This window comes from Lasiosphaeria miniovina (assembly GCF_030549165.1).
Source record: "Lasiosphaeria miniovina strain SMH2392-1A chromosome Unknown B0T26scaffold_2, whole genome shotgun sequence".
NCBI classification, from domain to species: Eukaryota; Fungi; Ascomycota; class Sordariomycetes; order Sordariales; family Lasiosphaeriaceae; genus Lasiosphaeria; species Lasiosphaeria miniovina.
This window is the reverse complement of record NW_026848221.1, coordinates 2631922-2649811: the sequence shown is the minus strand read 5'-3', so window position 1 is coordinate 2649811 and position 17890 is coordinate 2631922. Positions and strand designations below refer to the sequence as shown.

The 17890-nt window shown below is 55.1% G+C and overlaps 4 protein-coding genes across 4 annotated transcripts; 3 read left to right on the top strand and 1 right to left on the bottom strand.

The window, feature by feature from the left end:
- Positions 1-1533: 1533 nt before the first annotated feature.
- B0T26DRAFT_608440 (uncharacterized protein) lies at positions 1534-2262 on the top strand (the record flags this gene model as incomplete). Its single annotated transcript, XM_060435860.1, has 3 exons — positions 1534-1806; positions 1882-2117; positions 2202-2262. Coding segments are annotated over 3 exons (570 nt in total), but the record flags the coding sequence as incomplete, so codon positions are not given.
- Positions 2263-2879: 617 nt separating this feature from the next.
- B0T26DRAFT_847167 (uncharacterized protein) lies at positions 2880-4460 on the bottom strand (the record flags this gene model as incomplete). Its single annotated transcript, XM_060447597.1, has 2 exons — positions 3735-4460; positions 2880-3656 (listed from the first exon to the last, which is right to left on the bottom strand). The coding sequence occupies exons 1-2, from the start codon at positions 4098-4100 to the stop codon at positions 2880-2882; spliced, it is 1143 nt and encodes a 380-aa protein (XP_060300359.1). The 5' UTR covers positions 4101-4460.
- Positions 4461-6886: 2426 nt separating this feature from the next.
- On the top strand, positions 6887-9635 carry B0T26DRAFT_694795 (P-loop containing nucleoside triphosphate hydrolase protein). The gene is made up of 3 exons (XM_060441256.1): positions 6887-7749; positions 7826-8967; positions 9027-9635. Exons 1-3 carry the CDS (start codon positions 7126-7128, stop codon positions 9151-9153), a joined length of 1893 nt encoding a protein of 630 aa, XP_060300358.1. The 5' UTR covers positions 6887-7125; the 3' UTR covers positions 9154-9635.
- Positions 9636-11622: 1987 nt separating this feature from the next.
- Positions 11623-17395, top strand: B0T26DRAFT_637666 (INO80-like protein; the record flags this gene model as incomplete). Its single annotated transcript, XM_060436950.1, has 3 exons — positions 11623-12279; positions 12609-12908; positions 12974-17395. 3 exons carry the CDS (start codon positions 11623-11625, stop codon positions 17393-17395), a joined length of 5379 nt encoding a protein of 1792 aa, XP_060300357.1.
- Positions 17396-17890: the final 495 nt, after the last annotated feature.

Below are 17890 nucleotides of genomic sequence, written 5' to 3'. Positions count from 1 at the left end.
AAATCAATATAAGACGACTCTCATGGAATCGCTGGAGGCGCGCAGGATGCCCAACTCTTCTTGACTCCATCCAGTCTTGCGCCTAACTTTTCATATTATCAGGTACCCGCTAGGCAGGGGCAGGTAGGCACTCGAAAAGGAAGCTCGTTCCCGACCTAGAGATTACCGGCTGCGCCTCGACCCCTGCCTGAGTGTCTGTTAGCGAGACATGTTCCCGGACAAGAAAGCCCCCATTACCTCACAGGTAACCCTGAATGTTTCTGCCCAAGAGAGACAATAGGTATTAGGATCCCTAATATAAAACCGCATGGCCCTTCCTGTACATTCCTAAAAGCTCCCTTCATCGCCATTGAGATGAGAGGCAATGCCGCAATGAATGTTTGAACGCCCAGTCCAGACAAATTCCAGGATTGCCCGCCCTCTCCCTCGCATACATTCACTGGCAAAGGCTTCTGCAGGGCGAATAGATTAAGTGCCAACTTAGGCTTCAAATCATACAGGGTTTGCACTACTTATGCTGTAGATCAAGTATTTCAAGAGCCAGGGCAATTGTTGCTCGGGTACACCACCGTGCAGGGGGCTGCTGTGCCTCCAAGATGAAACGGCTGAGGAGTAGGAAATTGCAGGGCGGGCATCGGCACAAACCGCCTAATGTTGTGGATGCTGTTGGGGCAAGGCGGCCACCTAGTTCCCACCTCTCTCAGCGCTCTGAGGCCCGTTGGTTGGGGGAACTCCAGGCAGGAGCAATCCCACCTTGGCTGTCCCCCACCTTCCACTTCGGAGCTTTTGTCATGCATGTTGCGATCCACAAGAACCAGATCTAGCCAAATTCCAAACCGAGAGCAGCACAGTCGATTGGTCCCTACGGATGCTCTCCATGTATTGAATGAGCGGACATGCGCGTCGACCCCTTTTACCAGCACCCGAGTCGATGGCATCCCTCCCCGCCCATGGAAGATCCGGGCTGCCTCGTCGCCGTTCCTTCCTCGTCGTGGCTCTTGCCAGCACCAACCTCGGAGCTGGAGATGCAACAGGAGCTGGAGATGCAACAGGCCGCACGCACTTGAGTTGGGACATACCATACCTAAACATTGCTTCCGTGCCGTGCAAAGGAACAAGCTCACGGCTCTGGGCACCTGTCACTGGTGCAGTCAATCAAGAAGAGCAGGGGATGGCTTGACGCTTGGTTTCATATCTGATCTCGCCCACGACTACGCCGCAACCACCCCTCGCCGGGCCAAGCAACCCTGCGCCCCCGACGTCACACTAGACTTGCGCCGCTGATGCATTGGCTCTGAGGCCACAACGGTCCGGCATACCAGAACTCTCCTTAGTCCGAGGCGGCGGATGCTCCGCACGCGCACGTTTTCCTCTCGACCAGACGCTCTATGTATCTACATCTCGCACCCAGGCACCCCAAGACCGAAATCTTGAAGGGCAATACCGTGAGGCTGGAGTCGTAGACGTCAAGGTCTCACAGACGCGCCCATTGCCGGCTTCTCCCCAATGCGGCGGCAAGCGTTCCACCATCCTCCGGCCCGGCCGCCCCCCGTATTCAATCCGACGGTCGAGAACTGGCTGGAAGGGCTCCCGCACAGCAGCATCCGTCTCTCTTCCGTTGATCTCGGCCAGTGGAACCGAGATGGCCGCCGTGTCCGCGCCGGGGGTAGACTCCTCACCGGCGGCATCATCCTGCGCGTCTCGTCCCTCACATTCGCCGCCATCGTCGCCTTCATCGCCTTGTCCATCCTAGCAGACCAGAATGGCGTCTTTGCCCCTAACCGGCTGGTTCCGGCGCTGGTGGTGGTGCGTTCAAGTTCTCTGTCTACGCCAGATCGCCAAGAAGGGCCCCTTCGTGTGCTGACAATATCTCTTGCCCAGTGCCCCCTAGTTGTCATGTGGAATACGGCCGAGCTCATCACGCTTGGCTGCCTCCGCCGCGGCGAGGGCATCTCGCCCATAATCCACGTATGGGTGGATGGCGCTCTGTTCTTAGGGGCAGCCATCACCACTGGCTTCATGCTCGTCGATGTGGTCCTTGGCATCGGAAGTCGCGACACCTTCCCAGGAGCCGGCGCACGCGAAATAGTCGGCGCCTGCTTTCTGATTGCTGTCATGTAAGTTGCCCCCGGTCACGAACTAGCTTGCGTCCTTTGTCTGTGTTGGGGAGATTCGCTGACCACAGGTCATGAATCGCACAGGATCATCCACTCATTTTACTTCTTCTTCTTTATTTGCAACAAAATAGACAGGCGAGAGCGGGAGAAAAAGACCTTGTCACTGATGACCACTGCCCTTCTGCCCGAGGCAGAGCCGCCAGCAGTGCTGTTGATGACGCCCTATGCGGGTGCCACAAAGCGCGCCAGCCCGACTTTGATATTGGCGGAAGCCGCCCAGCTTCGTGCGGCGTCTGAAAGACCTCAGCTCGACCGCAGCTGCGGCAATGGCGAGCAGCCCCAAAGACCCTTTGGTCTATATTTTGAGACTGTGAACGAAGAGTCGACCTCTAAAGGCCGTATGGTTAGTGGTAGTTGAAAATCAATACAACGAACAAACGAAGCATGACCACAGAGCCTTTCGGCTGAGCATTCGATGACGCAAATCCCTGGCGAAAATGCGAAAAATACGGCCGCTCGGTTTGCCGGAACCAGCCAAAGAGAGCAAAGGCCAGTCGAGAAGGAACACGACTGTGATTATGAGTGATTACAGAGCAGTTGGCTGGGTAGAGGATGGGCACAGCAGGTTCCAGCTGGTCCGCCGAATATCGACGGGAATCAAGCAGCTCGCCGATTGTGGACGATCGCGAGCAAACGATGGATGCCATGGGTATCTGAGCCAAGTACGTTCGCTGCCTCTCTGCCAGCCTTCAACGCCCTCACTCAGTCCATCACCAAGTCGGGCCGCTTCTCCCTCATTGCATCCTGTACGGCCTGGAGCACTTGGTGGTGCAAGTGTCGCGGCGCAGCTACTATGCCGTAGTTTGTCGCCAGCGTTCTCCCGCCCACCTCTGTCAGGTTGATTTCCAGTCCGTCAAAGTCGGTGATCTTGCCCCCGATCTCCTCGTACAGGAGCATGGCACCGGCGTGGTCCCAGATCTTTGCCAGCTGCTTGCGGTCCGCATACGCCCAGAACATGACATCGGCGAGCCCCAGCCCAAGCACGACGTATTGTACCACCCACGGGTAGACGTCGCTGTCGGCGGGGCGCCGCGCCGAGAGGCCCAGCCGTGCCATCGCCGCGTCGTGGACCTCATCCAGCCCCGACGACGACGCCACCGTCTTGGAGCAGGACATCAGCCTCAACTCGCTGACCGCCTTATCCACCACTTCTGTCTGTGCTATCAACGGGACCCTCTGTATCGCAGGCTCCGACCCGTCGCCCTGTCTCGGGAACAGGCTCCGCACATATGTCCCGTGCCCCCGCGCGGCGAAGACGATGCAACCAGCCCCATCTGGGTCGACGGAGCTGTTCGTCACGGGCGCCTGCGTGCCGACCGCCAGGTTCGGACACGCGACGACCCCGAGCACCTGGACCTGCTTCCCGCCTGGGCCGTGCGGGGAGTAGTCCTTGAGTAAGGCGATGTTGATGGCGTACAGCTCGCCGCACACAAAGTTGGCCGTCCCGTCAATGGGGTCGAACACCCAGGTCCGCCGGCTCTTCCTGCTCCTCCTCGTCCCGAAAAATTCAGATCCATCGTCGGGCTTCTCTCCTTCTCCGTCTCCTCCACTCCCAACGCTGGCACAGCACCAGTCGATCATGTCGCACATATGCTCCTTAGACTTGGGGATTGCGCACGGCGACGACGAAGAAGCCGCTCCGGCGGTCTCGACGAGCACATCCCACACACACTGCAGCAGCGCCGGGCTCTCTCTCAGCTTGGCCGACGACTCCTCGCCCACGAAGCCGTCCCCCGGGAACGCGTCGTGGAACGTCGCCGTCAGCAGCGCCTGCACGGCAAAGTCGGCCACGGTCACGGGGCTCAGGTCCTCCTTGCTCACGGTGCCCTTGTCGGAGCGCGCCATGACGGCCTGGCTGATCTTGGCGGCTCGCTCGAGCGCTGCGAAGGCGACGCGCAGCTCGTGCGCGAACGGCGAGTCCATGTTCTCGGCCTGATGTGTGTATTTTGTAGGGGCGGGGGGCGCGAGTGCGGATGCGGATGGTTGAGCGGTAGTGCGGTGTAACTATCTACGGAAAAGGGGCTGAGTCGAGCTTTTTGTAGATTGCGAGAAATGTTGAAATTGAGCTTGAAATCGTTTTTGTGTTCTGCGCCCGACTTTGTTTCGTTTTGAAGCGTGCAGGGAGCTCCTCCGTCCGTCCGTCTGTCTCTGTGTCCCTCTCTCCGTGCCGCAGTGTACCGGGCGGCGCGGTGCCTCAGAGGTGGACCTCAAACTAGGCGGCCCCAAACAGCGGCCGTGGCCAACGGGGTTTTTAGCGGGGGGCCCGTCATCTCATTGCTCGGCAATAGTCCGGAAACTGGTTTACATTGCCTATTCGGGGGCTATCTGATTATGTTTGCATTGTGATTAGTCAAATGGTGTTTACGCTTTGGTTCAAACATAGCAGTTGGGAATTGGCAGTTGGGAATTGGCAGTTGGGATCTTCAGATTGGCTTGGTAGGTGAATCATGAATGATGAATTCCAAATGATGAACGACCCTCTCGGCCCCAATTGGACTGCACCGGCCGCGCACTGGTTCTCTGTCGACTTGATCAAGTCTTGCAAGTTCCAAGGAAGCTGGCAAGCTCGCTCAACTTTGTTGGACACTTTATACATTGCGGCCTGCGGGTGGAAGAAGGAAGTTGGGGTGAAGGCGTCGTCATGTACTTTGTGTCACTCATGAAATAATTAGCACAATAATCAAGCAGCGATGGATTACGAGTTCTGGTCGAGACAGGGGGTGGCCGGCCGCCATCTGCCCGGCCATGGCGGCGGCGATCTCGGCCACGGGAAGGATTGTGCAAATCCGCGGAAAAGTTCCGATGGTGGGCCGGCGGGCGTGGCCTTGCCTGGCTGCTTCTTGGGTCGGGATGGTTTGGCTTGCTTGGCTTTGCTTGGTCTTGGATCGCATATTTAGTATATAATCATGACTGGTGGGCATTGTCTTCAAAGACATTGTTAGTGCCGCTTTCGAAGTATACATGTCTCCGGGCTGATGGTGTTGGGGGGTCGAACTACCCATGCTCTAGATAAGCTGAAGTATTCTCCAGCCTGGCCCTGTTTGTTTGAGATCTTTTTTTTTCTTTTGCTTTGTCCATAATTATGAACAGAAACACGCCCTCCATGTAATTATGATTTAAGCCCGAACGTTTGCTTTTGCAGCCACCAAGAAAGACGCTTGATGCCATCAAGAGTTCCACCTGGGCAGACGGGAGACCGAAGACCATGTTGATCCTCTCCGACTTGTATCTGGGGCTGTTGTTACAATATAGCAGCCTGCTGTTACACGAGCAGACAAAACAGACCCCTACTGCTTAGTAGTCTGAGCAATAGCAGGTAATGGACGCAACCCTCAAAACAGCTATTGTGTTATTTCCGATATGTGGGAAAATGGGTTGGTGTCGTGACTCTTCCGTGGTTTGAAAAGCATCCAGTCGCTTTGTGGCGATTAATACTTGGGCGCTGGTGGGATAAATTTATGTATACGAGTTTTATATAGTAATTATCCCACCCGGGAAAACAAAAAGGCCGAACATTCATATGAAACAGTTCTGCTGAAATTACTCACACCTCAAAGGTTCTGTCCAGCACCTCAATATCGTGGAATAAAACATCGCTGTAAAAGGGGAAGGCCTGCTGATAACTTGTCGACATTCTAACTGGCTCTGTTAGCTGCTATATCGACTAGCAGAGCCTAGCCGTTTGACGATGAGCTTTCTGTCTCTCTTCCCGGTGGCGAGAGTCATAACCCGCCTGCCACCCCTCTCTTCGAAAAAGCTGTCCCGGATTTTGACAATATTTCCGAACTTCCACTTCGTTTGCGTGGTCTGCCTCCGCCCTTTCCATCCTATCCATAGCGTCCAAATCGTTGGCCCGCTGGTTGCTTTGTGTTTCTAGGACTATTGACAGGTGTTGAGGGCTTTTTTTTTGTAATAGAGGTTGGTATAGTCTTTTAACATGTACTTAAATCGACTCCTGCTTAATAAAGATAATGTAGGCCCTGAATGCTCTACTCTTAGCGTTCTCTTAAACATGGAGTTATATTGGTTAGAAACTCGAAATACATATAATTTCTGTAGATATAGAGCGAAGGCTAATTTGACTATATTGTTGCAAAACCTTCATTTCCTAAAAGCGCCCAGCAATTAGCCCCCACCTCAGTCATCCGAGATCTAGCTCACAAGGAGGGCTAGACAGACAGAAAATACAAAACGACAGAGGTTGCTGCTGCGGGAGAATGGGGATCCCAAATCAGTGCACTGAAGAAATAGCAGCCTAATGTCAAAGTCTGACCGAGTGGCTACATTAAATGTCAAGTCTAGCTACTATCAGGCGTGTTTGACTGAGCGCCCCAGTTATTCCAGGAAGCCCCTGACTCGTGGCGACTTGGCGTTGACACGTTCAGGGGCTGCTGACTAAGCTACTGATGGGCCTGGGAAGGGCTGTTGGCAGCTGGCAGCTGACGTCAGTCACTTGTTCCAACATGCGAAGAGCAACGGCGTTGGAAGGGGCACATGGGGCGCGTGCTGCAATTCCAAAACAAATTCGTCTTGAGGTCTTGCAGGGTGGCAATATGTTTACCGGCGACTGTTCTTTGGAGAAGCGCGAAAATTCAAGCGCTCGTGAACAATCAGATCTACTCATGCAATACAGCAGAGTCGAGTAACTTTGCGAACGGATTGCTGCCTTGGTGCCTGACGCACCAACCAGGCTGCTATCGGTTATCAGAAATTTTCGAAATTCTAAGCCCCACTAACCAGGCCTTGATTTCCCCACCTCTTTGCCTCCCGCTTTCCAGCCCACCAAAGGCGCCCGCCACCCAACACAACATCTTTCTTCGTTCGGTCATTACATTGTTGGTCGAGAACAAAGAGCAAGATCCTCTGAAACGCTCGCTAGAATTTCGCATTTCTGTGCAGTAATACGTTTTTTTACCAACGACCACAGCCTAAACGAAGAATCCCGAAAATGGCGCCGTCATCCTCCAAAGAGAAGCGCCTGGCGAAGCGGGCCGCCGAGGGCAAGGACAAGAAGACAGTCGCTTCGCGATCCAAGGCGAACTCTAAGAATGCCAGCAACACGGGGTCAGATGCCGAGGTCGAGATCGATGCTTTTGGAAACCCAGTCGTAGTCGACGAGCCCGCCACTTCTGCCGAGAAGATGGACGAGGTCAAGCGGTTGGCTGACCAGCTGGATAAGCATGGCATCTCCGATCGTGTCGTTACCGGCGTCCTCGCCTCCACCCCCGCCAGCAAAGATGTGAAAATTACCAGCACAAGTCTGGTGTTTCACGGTCGTGTGCTGATCACCGACGGAACCCTCGAGCTCAACTTTGGCCGGAGATATGGCCTGTTGGGTGAGAACGGGTGCGGTAAGAGTACCTTATTGAAGGCCATTGCCGCCCGCGAGTACCCGATTCCCGAGCACGTCGACATTTACCTGCTTAACGAAGGCGCACCCCCGAGCGACATGGGTGCTTTGGAGTGGGTCGTCAAGGAGGCCGAGAATGAGATGGAGCGTCTGGACAAGCTGGCCGAGAAGCTATTGGAGGACGAGGGCCCCGAGTCGGCCGTCCTCATGGACCTGTACGAGGTATGATATGCTCCTTGCAATCCTTTTGGACATGACGAGCCTTTCCATCAGTACTAACTCGATGTCCGCCATTTAGCACATGGAGAAGATGGACCCTTCGACATTCGCAACCCGTGCCTCTTTGATCTTGACCGGTCTGGGCTTCGATAAGATTACCATTCACAAGAAGACCAAGGACATGTCCGGTGGATGGAGAATGCGTGTTGCGCTTGCAAAGGCCCTTTTCGTCAAGCCGACACTGCTCCTCCTCGATGACCCAACTGCGCATTTGGATCTCGAGGCCTGCGTGTGGCTCGAGGAATACATGAAGAAGTGGGATCGCACGCTCATTCTCGTGTCTCACTCCCAGGATTTCCTCAATGGTGTCTGCACAACCATGATCGACATGAGGGACAAGAAGCTCCTCTACTATGGTGGTAACTACGACTCGTACGTCAAGACCCGGTCTGAGCAGGAGGCCAACCAGATGAAGGCGTACCAGAAGCAGCAAGACGAAATCACGCACATCAAGAAGTTCATTGCCAGTGCCGGTACATACGCCAACTTGGTCCGCCAGGCCAAGTCCCGTCAAAAGATCCTAGACAAGATGGAGGCTGATGGCTTCATACAGCCTGTGTCTAACGACAGGATATTCACCTTCCGGTTCGCCGAGGTCGAGAAGCTGCCGCCCCCGGTTCTGTCCTTTGACGACGTTACCTTCTCCTACTCGGGCAACCCGAAGGACGACCTGTACCGGAATCTCGACCTTGGTTTCGACATGGACTCCCGAACGGCTCTCGTGGGACCCAACGGTGTGGGCAAGTCAACTCTTCTGCGTCTCATGACCGGCAAGCTGTCGCCCACCCAAGGCTCCGTGACCAGACACACCCACTTGAAGTTGGGCCTGTACTCTCAGCACTCGGCTGAGCAGCTGGATCTGACCAAGTCGGCTCTCGATTTCGTTCGCGACAAGTACAGCCACAAGTCGCAAGACTACCAGTACTGGAGACAACAGCTTGGTCGCTATGGCCTGACTGGAGAGTCCCAGACCTCGCTGATCGGTACCCTCTCCGACGGACAGAAGAGCCGTATCGTGTTTGCCCTGCTTGCCATCGAGTCGCCCAACATGTTGCTGCTGGATGAGCCTACCAACGGTCTCGATATTCCCACAATTGACAGTTTGGCGGATGCCATCAACGCCTTCAGCGGTGGTGTTGTTGTCGTCAGTCACGACTTCAGGTAAGCCACGACTCAGCCATCCGGGTTTACACGCTTTATTTTGCTAATATTTGTTGCAGACTTCTGGACAAGATTGCCAAGCAGATTCTCGTCTGCGATAACAAGACCATCAAGGTGTGGGATGGTACGATAGCCGGGTACAAGAACCATCTCCGGAAGAAGATGATTTCGGCTGGCGCGGTTTGAAGCGGTTGCTATAGATTGCAGTCAATTACTACAAAGAATGACAGTCATGATCGAGCCCGCCCGCCCGCAGGAGAGTGGGGGATAAAAGCGAGACTGCGGAAGGGGACGATGGCCGTTCTGGGGCTTCTGGGCCAAATAAAAAGGCTCGCGACGGGCGCTCAGTTCGAGCCAGCGACAGTGGCTTCTGGGATGGACGGGATAGACTTTTATTTATATCTGCTTCTGATTCAACCCCACCATTCATTAGAGGCATGAAGATACTGAGTAATACAAAACCAGGATCTTGCGAACGTTTACAGCTATGTTTCTAGGCCGTTATCTTTTTATGTCCATGTCTAGACAAGATTGGCACGTGTAATGTAACTCAAGAGTGTTTTAAATGACTGGGCTCAACTGAATTTGAGGCTTGCCTCTCAGGCCGCACTACCTAATGTGGCTTGCCGACTGGGGCTGGTTTATTGGTAGGTATCCGTTTTTGGTCGCTTGGCAAAGGAGGATCGGGCTTACATCGTTCCGGGGTTTTGAGCCCACGGGCGGGCGGGCGGGCGGTTCCATCGGATATGTTCTGGTGTCGCACTAAAATAAACCGACAGGAGAGATGAAGAAATGGCAGGTCCACCGTGGTCACGGGTGCGCGCACGACAGGTGCTGGTACTTCAGTTACGGGCTTTAGCATGTGTTTTGTTTTTTGTTGCCCTTTTTTCCCATGTTTCTGGCTTGCTGAGCGCACTAACCAGCATGCAGCCCCGGTGGATACCCCAGCCCCAGTTACCAGTCAAAGGCAGCCGGCCGGCCCAGAGAAGGAACGGGGCTCTAGACAAAACCCACTCAGGCAAGGGAGGGGTGGTGATATCTCTGTTAGTGCGGCGGCCAGCACCACCCCTTTCCCGCGTCTCCCCCCTGTGCCTTTGCTCTCTTCATTGTTGTTCGCACGTCCTGTGCGATTGATTTGTGCCTGCCGGGCGGAATCTTGAGTCCCTCGGGATATTGTGTCGCCGCCCATAATTATCCTGGCGCGGGCACATCACATCTTTAGCGTTCGCCGTGTCCACGATTCAACAGGTGGAATTGAAGCGATACCCGAAATAATTGCAGATCACGAGTGTAAGGAAGGCTGCTGGAGTTGACTCATTGACTGTGAACTGTCAAATGTGGAATAAATACCTTCCGATTTCGATTTTGACGATCTACTTGTAAATTGGGCCCTGAGGTCCTCTTGGGCGCAAGTTGCCGCTGCCAAGGATAACTGGCTCTGGGGTTGGGATGCCAATCTCGCGATGGCCTCGAAACCCGAAAGCCCCGATGCACGATGTGGAGACGGATCGCTGAAGTTGGCTCGTCTACAAACTGCGCTTGAGATGAAAGGAGACGAACAAGAGAACTCTTCGGACCAAAATACATGTCGCATATATTGATAGACACTATCAGAGTAATATGCGATTGCCTTGAGTGCCTGTGAGAAAATGAGATTTCCCCATATTCCGACTTTCGAGGCATTTTAGGGTGTCACCGTCCTGTTGTTTGGGGGCTTGGAGGTTTGGAGCCGAACCCGAACAAGTGGGCTGCTAACAAGAATGCGGGGGTGGGCGTAACGGGGAGGGCTGACGTCTTGCGGGTAGGGTGGACTGGTGGTACTAATTTTTGCTGGATCTGGGATGCTTGGGTGGATGGATGGATCAATCTTCGCGAGAGGTGAGAAGAAGCGGGTGTCAAAGGGGCATTTGGGGGGAAAGACCACGCGCACACCAGCGCAGCAAAGCCAGATGTGGCCAAATCGATAGAGCCATCTAGCCTGGCAATCACGGCTGTCCTACGGATTTGTAACCAACACCATCCCCATCACGTCTTGTCCCTTCGCAACATCACATCACCACTGTCCCCTGCACCCCTTCGAGACCATCGCCGCCGTCGCTGCGGTTGAGCTCCTGGCCTCTAGGCGCGCTGTTTCTCTGATTGCCCATTGTCGGTGATTGCCTCGCGCTCCCCCCCAGTGCCGGCTCGACGCGGCTGCCAACAAAACAATCCCGAACGCTTAGACGAAGCCGTCCCCTCCCCCCCTTCCATTTCGTCCGGTCTCTTGCGATAACCTCGCTGTTGACGCCACCCTTAACCGGCCCACCGAGTTCGGCATCGTGTGCTGCACCCCTATTGCGCAGCGCTTCCTCCCAAGCCGCCCAAGCCGTGCTCGCATTTCGGGTTACTTTCGACGGCCCAACCCATTTAACTATTTGTTACCCTCGCCAAATCAACGCGAATTCGGCCGCGACCTACCGGAACGCCCAGCACGGCCATTAGATTGCATCTCCGTCGTCGATTTCTCCCTGTGTCGTGATCCCCGACGTGCGAAGTGCGACGCGCCACCAAACTCCTCGATGGGGCGCACATAAACTGTAGAACGTGCAAAATAACTCGCTGCGGATTGGGATTGGGACTGGAATTCGGCGAGGAGCTTGAAGCCGGGCCTGCAACATGGACCGCTTCTCGACAGCGCTGCAGCGGCCGCCTCACTTTGATGAGGACGGGAGTAATGGCGCCGCAGCTGGAGGCGAAGATCGCGGGCCGCTGCGAGGAGGACTCCGCGACATCCTAAACCCTGTGAGCTCGGCGTCGCAGGGAGCATCAGCCTATGGGCCGCCAACCGCGCCAGGGACAGCACCAACACCTTCACGGCCGCACTCGTCCTTCAATCTGCGGTCGCCAACGCATCCCGACCTCCATCTCGCCCCTCTGCCCTTTGCTGCATCGCCGCCGCCGTCGAGCGCGGGCAGCAGCAGCCAGCAGCCAGGCAGTCGCTCCATCATCAACAATCCCTTCATGTCAGCATCCGCGCCGTCGCTGCCGCCACCACCGCTGCAGGCTCCACCAACCATCGCATCGTCAGTAGCATCGTCTGGAGGCCTGGTGTCAACCTCATTAAACCTGCAACCGCCGCCGCAATCGCCATTGCACGCCCCGTCCGCCTATTATTCCACTGACATGCGCGACCGCGAGCCGTCGCGCGACAAGTTGGCTAGTAATAGCTTCTACGACCCGACCGCCGACACCAAGGCGGCTAAGGCGGAGCGAGAACGCAGGGTTTCTGACACAGGCTCCTGGCGCAACGCGACGCAGGCTTCGACACCAAAGGTTTGTCCATACCTTTCCTTCCCTAAGCTTTGGGCACCCCAATACCATTGCCCACTTTCACCATTTCCATTCTTTCCATCATCATCCGCCATTCCTCACCAATCTCCCCCAACCCCAACCCCATCACCCATCCCCGTCATCATCATCGCCGCCATCAACAGCTTGGCCGTGCTTGTTTGCATGCCCGCCGGACTATGGCCAATCCCAGCGCCCCCATTTTTTCTCTCTGCAGACGACATTGCTCCTGAGCACCCGCCTCATTGATCGCCAACCAACACGCCCATTGTGCCAAAATTTAGCACTGACTCAAAATTTACACGCCACTTTAGGCCCGTGACCATTCGTACAATTATTCCCAGACCTCCACCGAGTATTACAACGGGGCCTATACCTCGCCCGCGGCATCGAGTTTTCCGCCACGCAGCCCCATCACTCATTCCCATCCGCCCGCTGCCGGATCCATCTCCCCATCCGCACGGCCGCTCAAGATGGCTTCGCCCAGCGCCCGGCATGCACTGATGCCCAGTCCTGGTGCCAACGGCGCCAATGGTTCCATCTCGGCCGCACTGCCGTCCCTCGCGCGGACCGAGTCGCCGGCACCGCCATCCAGAGCCTCTGCCGGATCCAGTGTAAGTATTCAACGATGCAAGGGCTATGGGTTTTGCCACGGCCTCTTCGCTGACATTTATTGAAGACTCCAAACCGCACCGCTGGTGTCATGTCGTTTTCGAATATTCTCTCAAGCGCCGAGCCTGCCTCCAAACCGAGAGCGAAGTCGCCCATCGTTGTCGACTTGGACGACTCTCCCGTCAAAGTCGAAAAACCCGAGCGACCCGAGAGGATCGAAAAGGCGGAAAAGGTTGAGAAAGAGAAGAAGCAGCCGCGCAGGAGCACCACAAAGCTGCGCATCCCAGATTTTAAGACTTCCGGGTCAACACCAAAAGTCTCGAGGAGAGTGTCATCAAAACACGATACCCCTACGCTCCGCGTTCCTACCAAGCGGCAGGCCAATGGCCATACAAAACACAAGACCTTCTCTGCGGACAAGGAGAAGAAGATCAGGGAGCTGATGGAGCAGTTTGAGGCCGAAGACGTCGACGAAGACTCGTTTGATGAAGAACTACACGTCTGGAAGGCGCGTTCTCTCCGCCGCCGAGCTGAGATGAATAACCGTGACCTTAGCCAGCGCCAGCCGAGGCGGGGCGACTTCACCGAATCCGAGTCTAAGAAGTTGAAGGTGCATTCCGATCTTGGTAAGAGGCGGTTCGATGATCTCAACTACGACGAGGCTTTGCAAGAGGTCCGCGAGCGCGAACTCTTCGCTGAGAAGGAGCGCAAGAAGGACATGCAACGCAAGAGGCGCCGCGAGAAGTCGATGGCCACTACTATGGAACAGAAGGCCGCAGCTCTTGCTCGAGCATCGGCTGCCCAGGACGAGTCCGAGAGGCTGAAGTACATGCGCGAGGCGGAGCGTGCCAACAAAAAGGTCCAACAGACCAAGCTCATCCTGCAGAAGGGCATTAAAGGCCCTGCGCGCAATCTCGGCCCGATCGAGCCCAATCTAGAGGGCGGCACCATGTCAACCTTCCAAGCCGAGAGCACGGAGACGGCCAAGGGCAAGGGCAAAGGCCGCACTGGTAGTAGACTTAAGAAATCCAAGGAGCAAAAGCAGGCCGAGAAGGATTCTGCCGAAGCTGCCCAGGCTGCCCTGGATGCCGGCGAAGAATTGCCAAGCAAAGAGGAGACCAGCAAGATCCGCATCAAGCTTAGCAAGACCAAAGTTCCCAAAGATGACGGCGAAAAGGACAAGGAGAACAAGGAGCCCAAGGAGCCCAAGGAGAAGGAGAAGGAGAAGGTTGTCGAGGAGCCCAAGGATCCCCTGGAGCTCAAATTCCAGTCCAAGGGCTTCAACCAGATCTACGACCAGATCTGGCGTGACCTGGCCAGGAAAGATGTCAACAAGGTGTTCAGATTGGCGACCGACTCGTACTCGACGAAGACATCCAACCTCAAGAAAACTGCCATCCTCGCGTCCAAGGAGGCCAAGAGGTGGCAGCTGAAGACCAACAAAGGCACCAAGGATCTCCAAGCCCGGGCGAAGCGCGTTATGCGCGACATGATGGGCTTCTGGAAGCGTAACGAGCGCGAAGAGCGTGATCTCCGCAAGGCGGCTGAAAAGCAGGAACTTGAGAATGCTCGAAAGGAAGAGGCAGACCGCGAGGCTGCTCGCCAGAAGAGAAAGCTGAATTTCCTTATCTCACAGACCGAGCTGTACTCCCATTTCATTGGCAAGAAGATCAAGACCAATGAGGTGGAGCGCAGCACCGATCACCCCGATGAAGTCGCCGCCAACAAGGACACGATTCCGGAGAACGGGCTTGATATTGACGAACCAACTGGGCCCGTTGGTTCCAAAGTCACAAACTTTGAGAACCTTGACTTTGACGCCGACGACGAGTCAACTCTCCAAGCGGCTGCCATTGCCAATGCCCAGAATGCCATTGCCGAAGCTCAGAAGAAGGCGAGAGAGTTCAACAAGGGCGAGAACGATATGGATGAGGACGGCGAGATGAACTTCCAGAACCCCACTGGCATGGGTGACGTCGAGATTGAGCAGCCTAAGATGCTTAACTGCCAGCTCAAGGAATACCAGCTCAAGGGTCTCAACTGGCTGGTTAACTTGTATGAGCAGGGCATCAACGGCATTCTCGCCGATGAAATGGGTCTCGGGAAGACTGTCCAGTCCATCTCCGTCATGGCGTACCTCGCGGAAAAGTACGACATTTGGGGGCCTTTCCTCGTTGTTGCGCCAGCGTCCACCTTGCACAATTGGCAGCAGGAAATCGCCAAGTTCGTTCCACAGTTTAAGGTGCTCCCATACTGGGGTACGGCGGGCGATCGCAAGGTCCTGCGAAAGTTCTGGGATCGCAAGCACACCACATACAAGAAGGAAGCCGACTTCCATGTCATGGTGACGTCTTACCAGCTTGTCGTTTCCGATGTTGCCTACTTCCAGAAAATGAAGTGGCAGTACATGATTCTCGACGAAGCCCAGGCCATCAAGAGCTCCCAGAGCTCGCGGTGGAAGTGCCTGCTGGGCTTCCACTGCCGAAACCGCCTGCTTCTTACCGGAACGCCTATTCAGAACAACATGCAGGAACTTTGGGCCCTCCTTCATTTCATCATGCCGTCGTTGTTCGACTCTCATGACGAGTTCAGCGAGTGGTTCTCCAAGGACATCGAATCCCATGCAACGAGCAATACCAAGCTCAACGAGGATCAGCTAAAGCGTCTGCACATGATCCTCAAGCCTTTCATGCTTCGTCGTGTCAAGAAGCACGTTCAGAAAGAACTCGGTGACAAGATTGAATTGGATATATTCTGCGATCTCACGTATCGCCAGCGGGCCATGTACGCAAATTTGCGCAACCAGATCAGCATCATGGATTTGATTGAGAAGGCGACGCTGGGAGATGACGACTCGTCCAGTCTCATGAACCTTGTCATGCAGTTCCGTAAAGTTTGCAACCATCCCGATTTGTTCGAACGCGCCGACACTGCTTCGCGCTTTTCGTTCAGTTACTTTGCTGAGACGGCCTCGTTTATACGCGAAGGCACAAACGTCTCCGTCAGTTACTCCTCACGCAACTTGATCGAGTACGACCTACCAAAACTTGTCTGGAGGGACGGAGGAAGGATTCAGAAGGCTGGCCCTGACAACTCGAAGGCTGGGTTCCGGAACAAATACCTGGGCCAGATGATGAATATATGGACCCCGGACAACATCCGCGACAGCTTAGAGGGAAGCGGTAACTTTTCGTGGCTCCGTTTTGCGGACACCAGCCTGCAAGAAGTTCGCCAGGCAGCCCAAAGCGATATCTTCACTCGTGCTGTCGGCCTCGCCACAAAGGAAAACCGACTTGGCAACATGAATGTGGCCTATAGCGAGCCGGAGGATAAGAACTGGACTTCCGCGCATGCCTTGTTTCAGATCCGCGAACGACAAGACCGCAAGCCATTGGCTGATATCACCGAACAAGGCGTTTTGGGTAGTCTGATGAACGTCGCCCGGGCTACGTACGACGATCTCGGCTTCGGGCGGCTTGAGCAGGCGGGGGCCCCCAGAGCCACGGCCCCGCCCATTGATGTCGTCTGTCTTGGCCGTGGATCGGCGACTGAACGCGAGGACATCATGTTCAACAAGCCAATGCGCAAGACTTTGTTCGGACCCTCGCTCCAAGACGAGAGGGCGCTTGTCACGCAGAAGGTGCCTGTCCAATGCTACCCAACACCCGCGCTACTACCTGCTCCAGACAACGAGAAGCGGCGATTCACCAACATCACTGTTCCTTCTATGCGCCGTTTCGTCACGGACTCCGGCAAGCTTGCCAAGTTGGACAAGCTCTTAAGGGAGTTGAAGGAAGGCGGTCACCGTGTATTATTATACTTCCAGATGACGCGCATGATAGACCTTATGGAGGAGTATCTGACGTATCGGAATTACAAGTACTGCCGGCTCGATGGCTCGACGAAACTGGAAGATCGACGAGACACGGTGGCAGATTTCCAGACGAGGCCCGAGATCTTTATCTTCCTCCTCTCCACTCGCGCCGGTGGCCTAGGCATTAACCTCACGTCGGCCGATACTGTTATCTTCTACGATTCGGACTGGAATCCGACTATCGACTCGCAAGCCATGGATCGCGCCCATCGTCTCGGCCAGACCAGGCAGGTCACTGTTTACCGCATGATCACGCGCGGTACCATCGAGGAGCGGATTCGGAAGCGTGCCATGCAGAAAGAAGAGGTACAGCGTGTCGTCATCACAGGCGGGTCATCAGGATCTGGCGGCGGCGTCGACTTCTCTGGGCGTAGGGCTCCCGAGAACCGCAACCGCGATATTGCCATGTGGCTGGCGGACGACGAGCAGGCGGAGCTCATCGAACGCCGCGAGAAAGAGCTTCTCGAGAGCGGCGAGTTTGACAAGCTGCAGAAGAAGAAAGGCGGCAAGCGGAAGCGGGTGGCCGAGAGTGGCGCCGATGTCAGTTTGGACGAGATGTACCATGAAGGTGAGTTTCCTATATCCACGGCGTTTATTCGAGTTTCTCCGTGCTGACCCAAGTCTTTGTAGGAGAAGGTAATTTTGACGATAACAAAGCCTCGGGTACAGCGACTCCCGTGGTTGAACCAGGCGCTCCTGCTGGAAAGCGAAAGCGAGTGGCTGGCGGTAAGAAGGCTAAGACCACGAAGCAACGGCTGGCCATCGCCGACGGGAGGGTTGATTAATGACAACAACAAGATGGGCGCGAGGTGATAGATGTCTCCCGCCCATGACAGGTAATAGAACTATCAACTGGTGTCCAGACCCAACCTTACACAAAAAGGGGGCACGGAGAGCGAAAAGACTCTTGCATTGTAGTAGTATTAGATGTGTTCTTGTTTGCATATTGGGTATTTCCCCCTCTTGTTATTTTCTTCTTCTTTTTATTTATCTTTATTCTTGTTACAGGGTTGGGCTAAAAGACGAGCACTTTGAGGGTCATTGAACCGGTGTTCAGGCTGGGTAAACGGCACGACAGACATCAGCAAGCACGATACAAATGAGTATTAT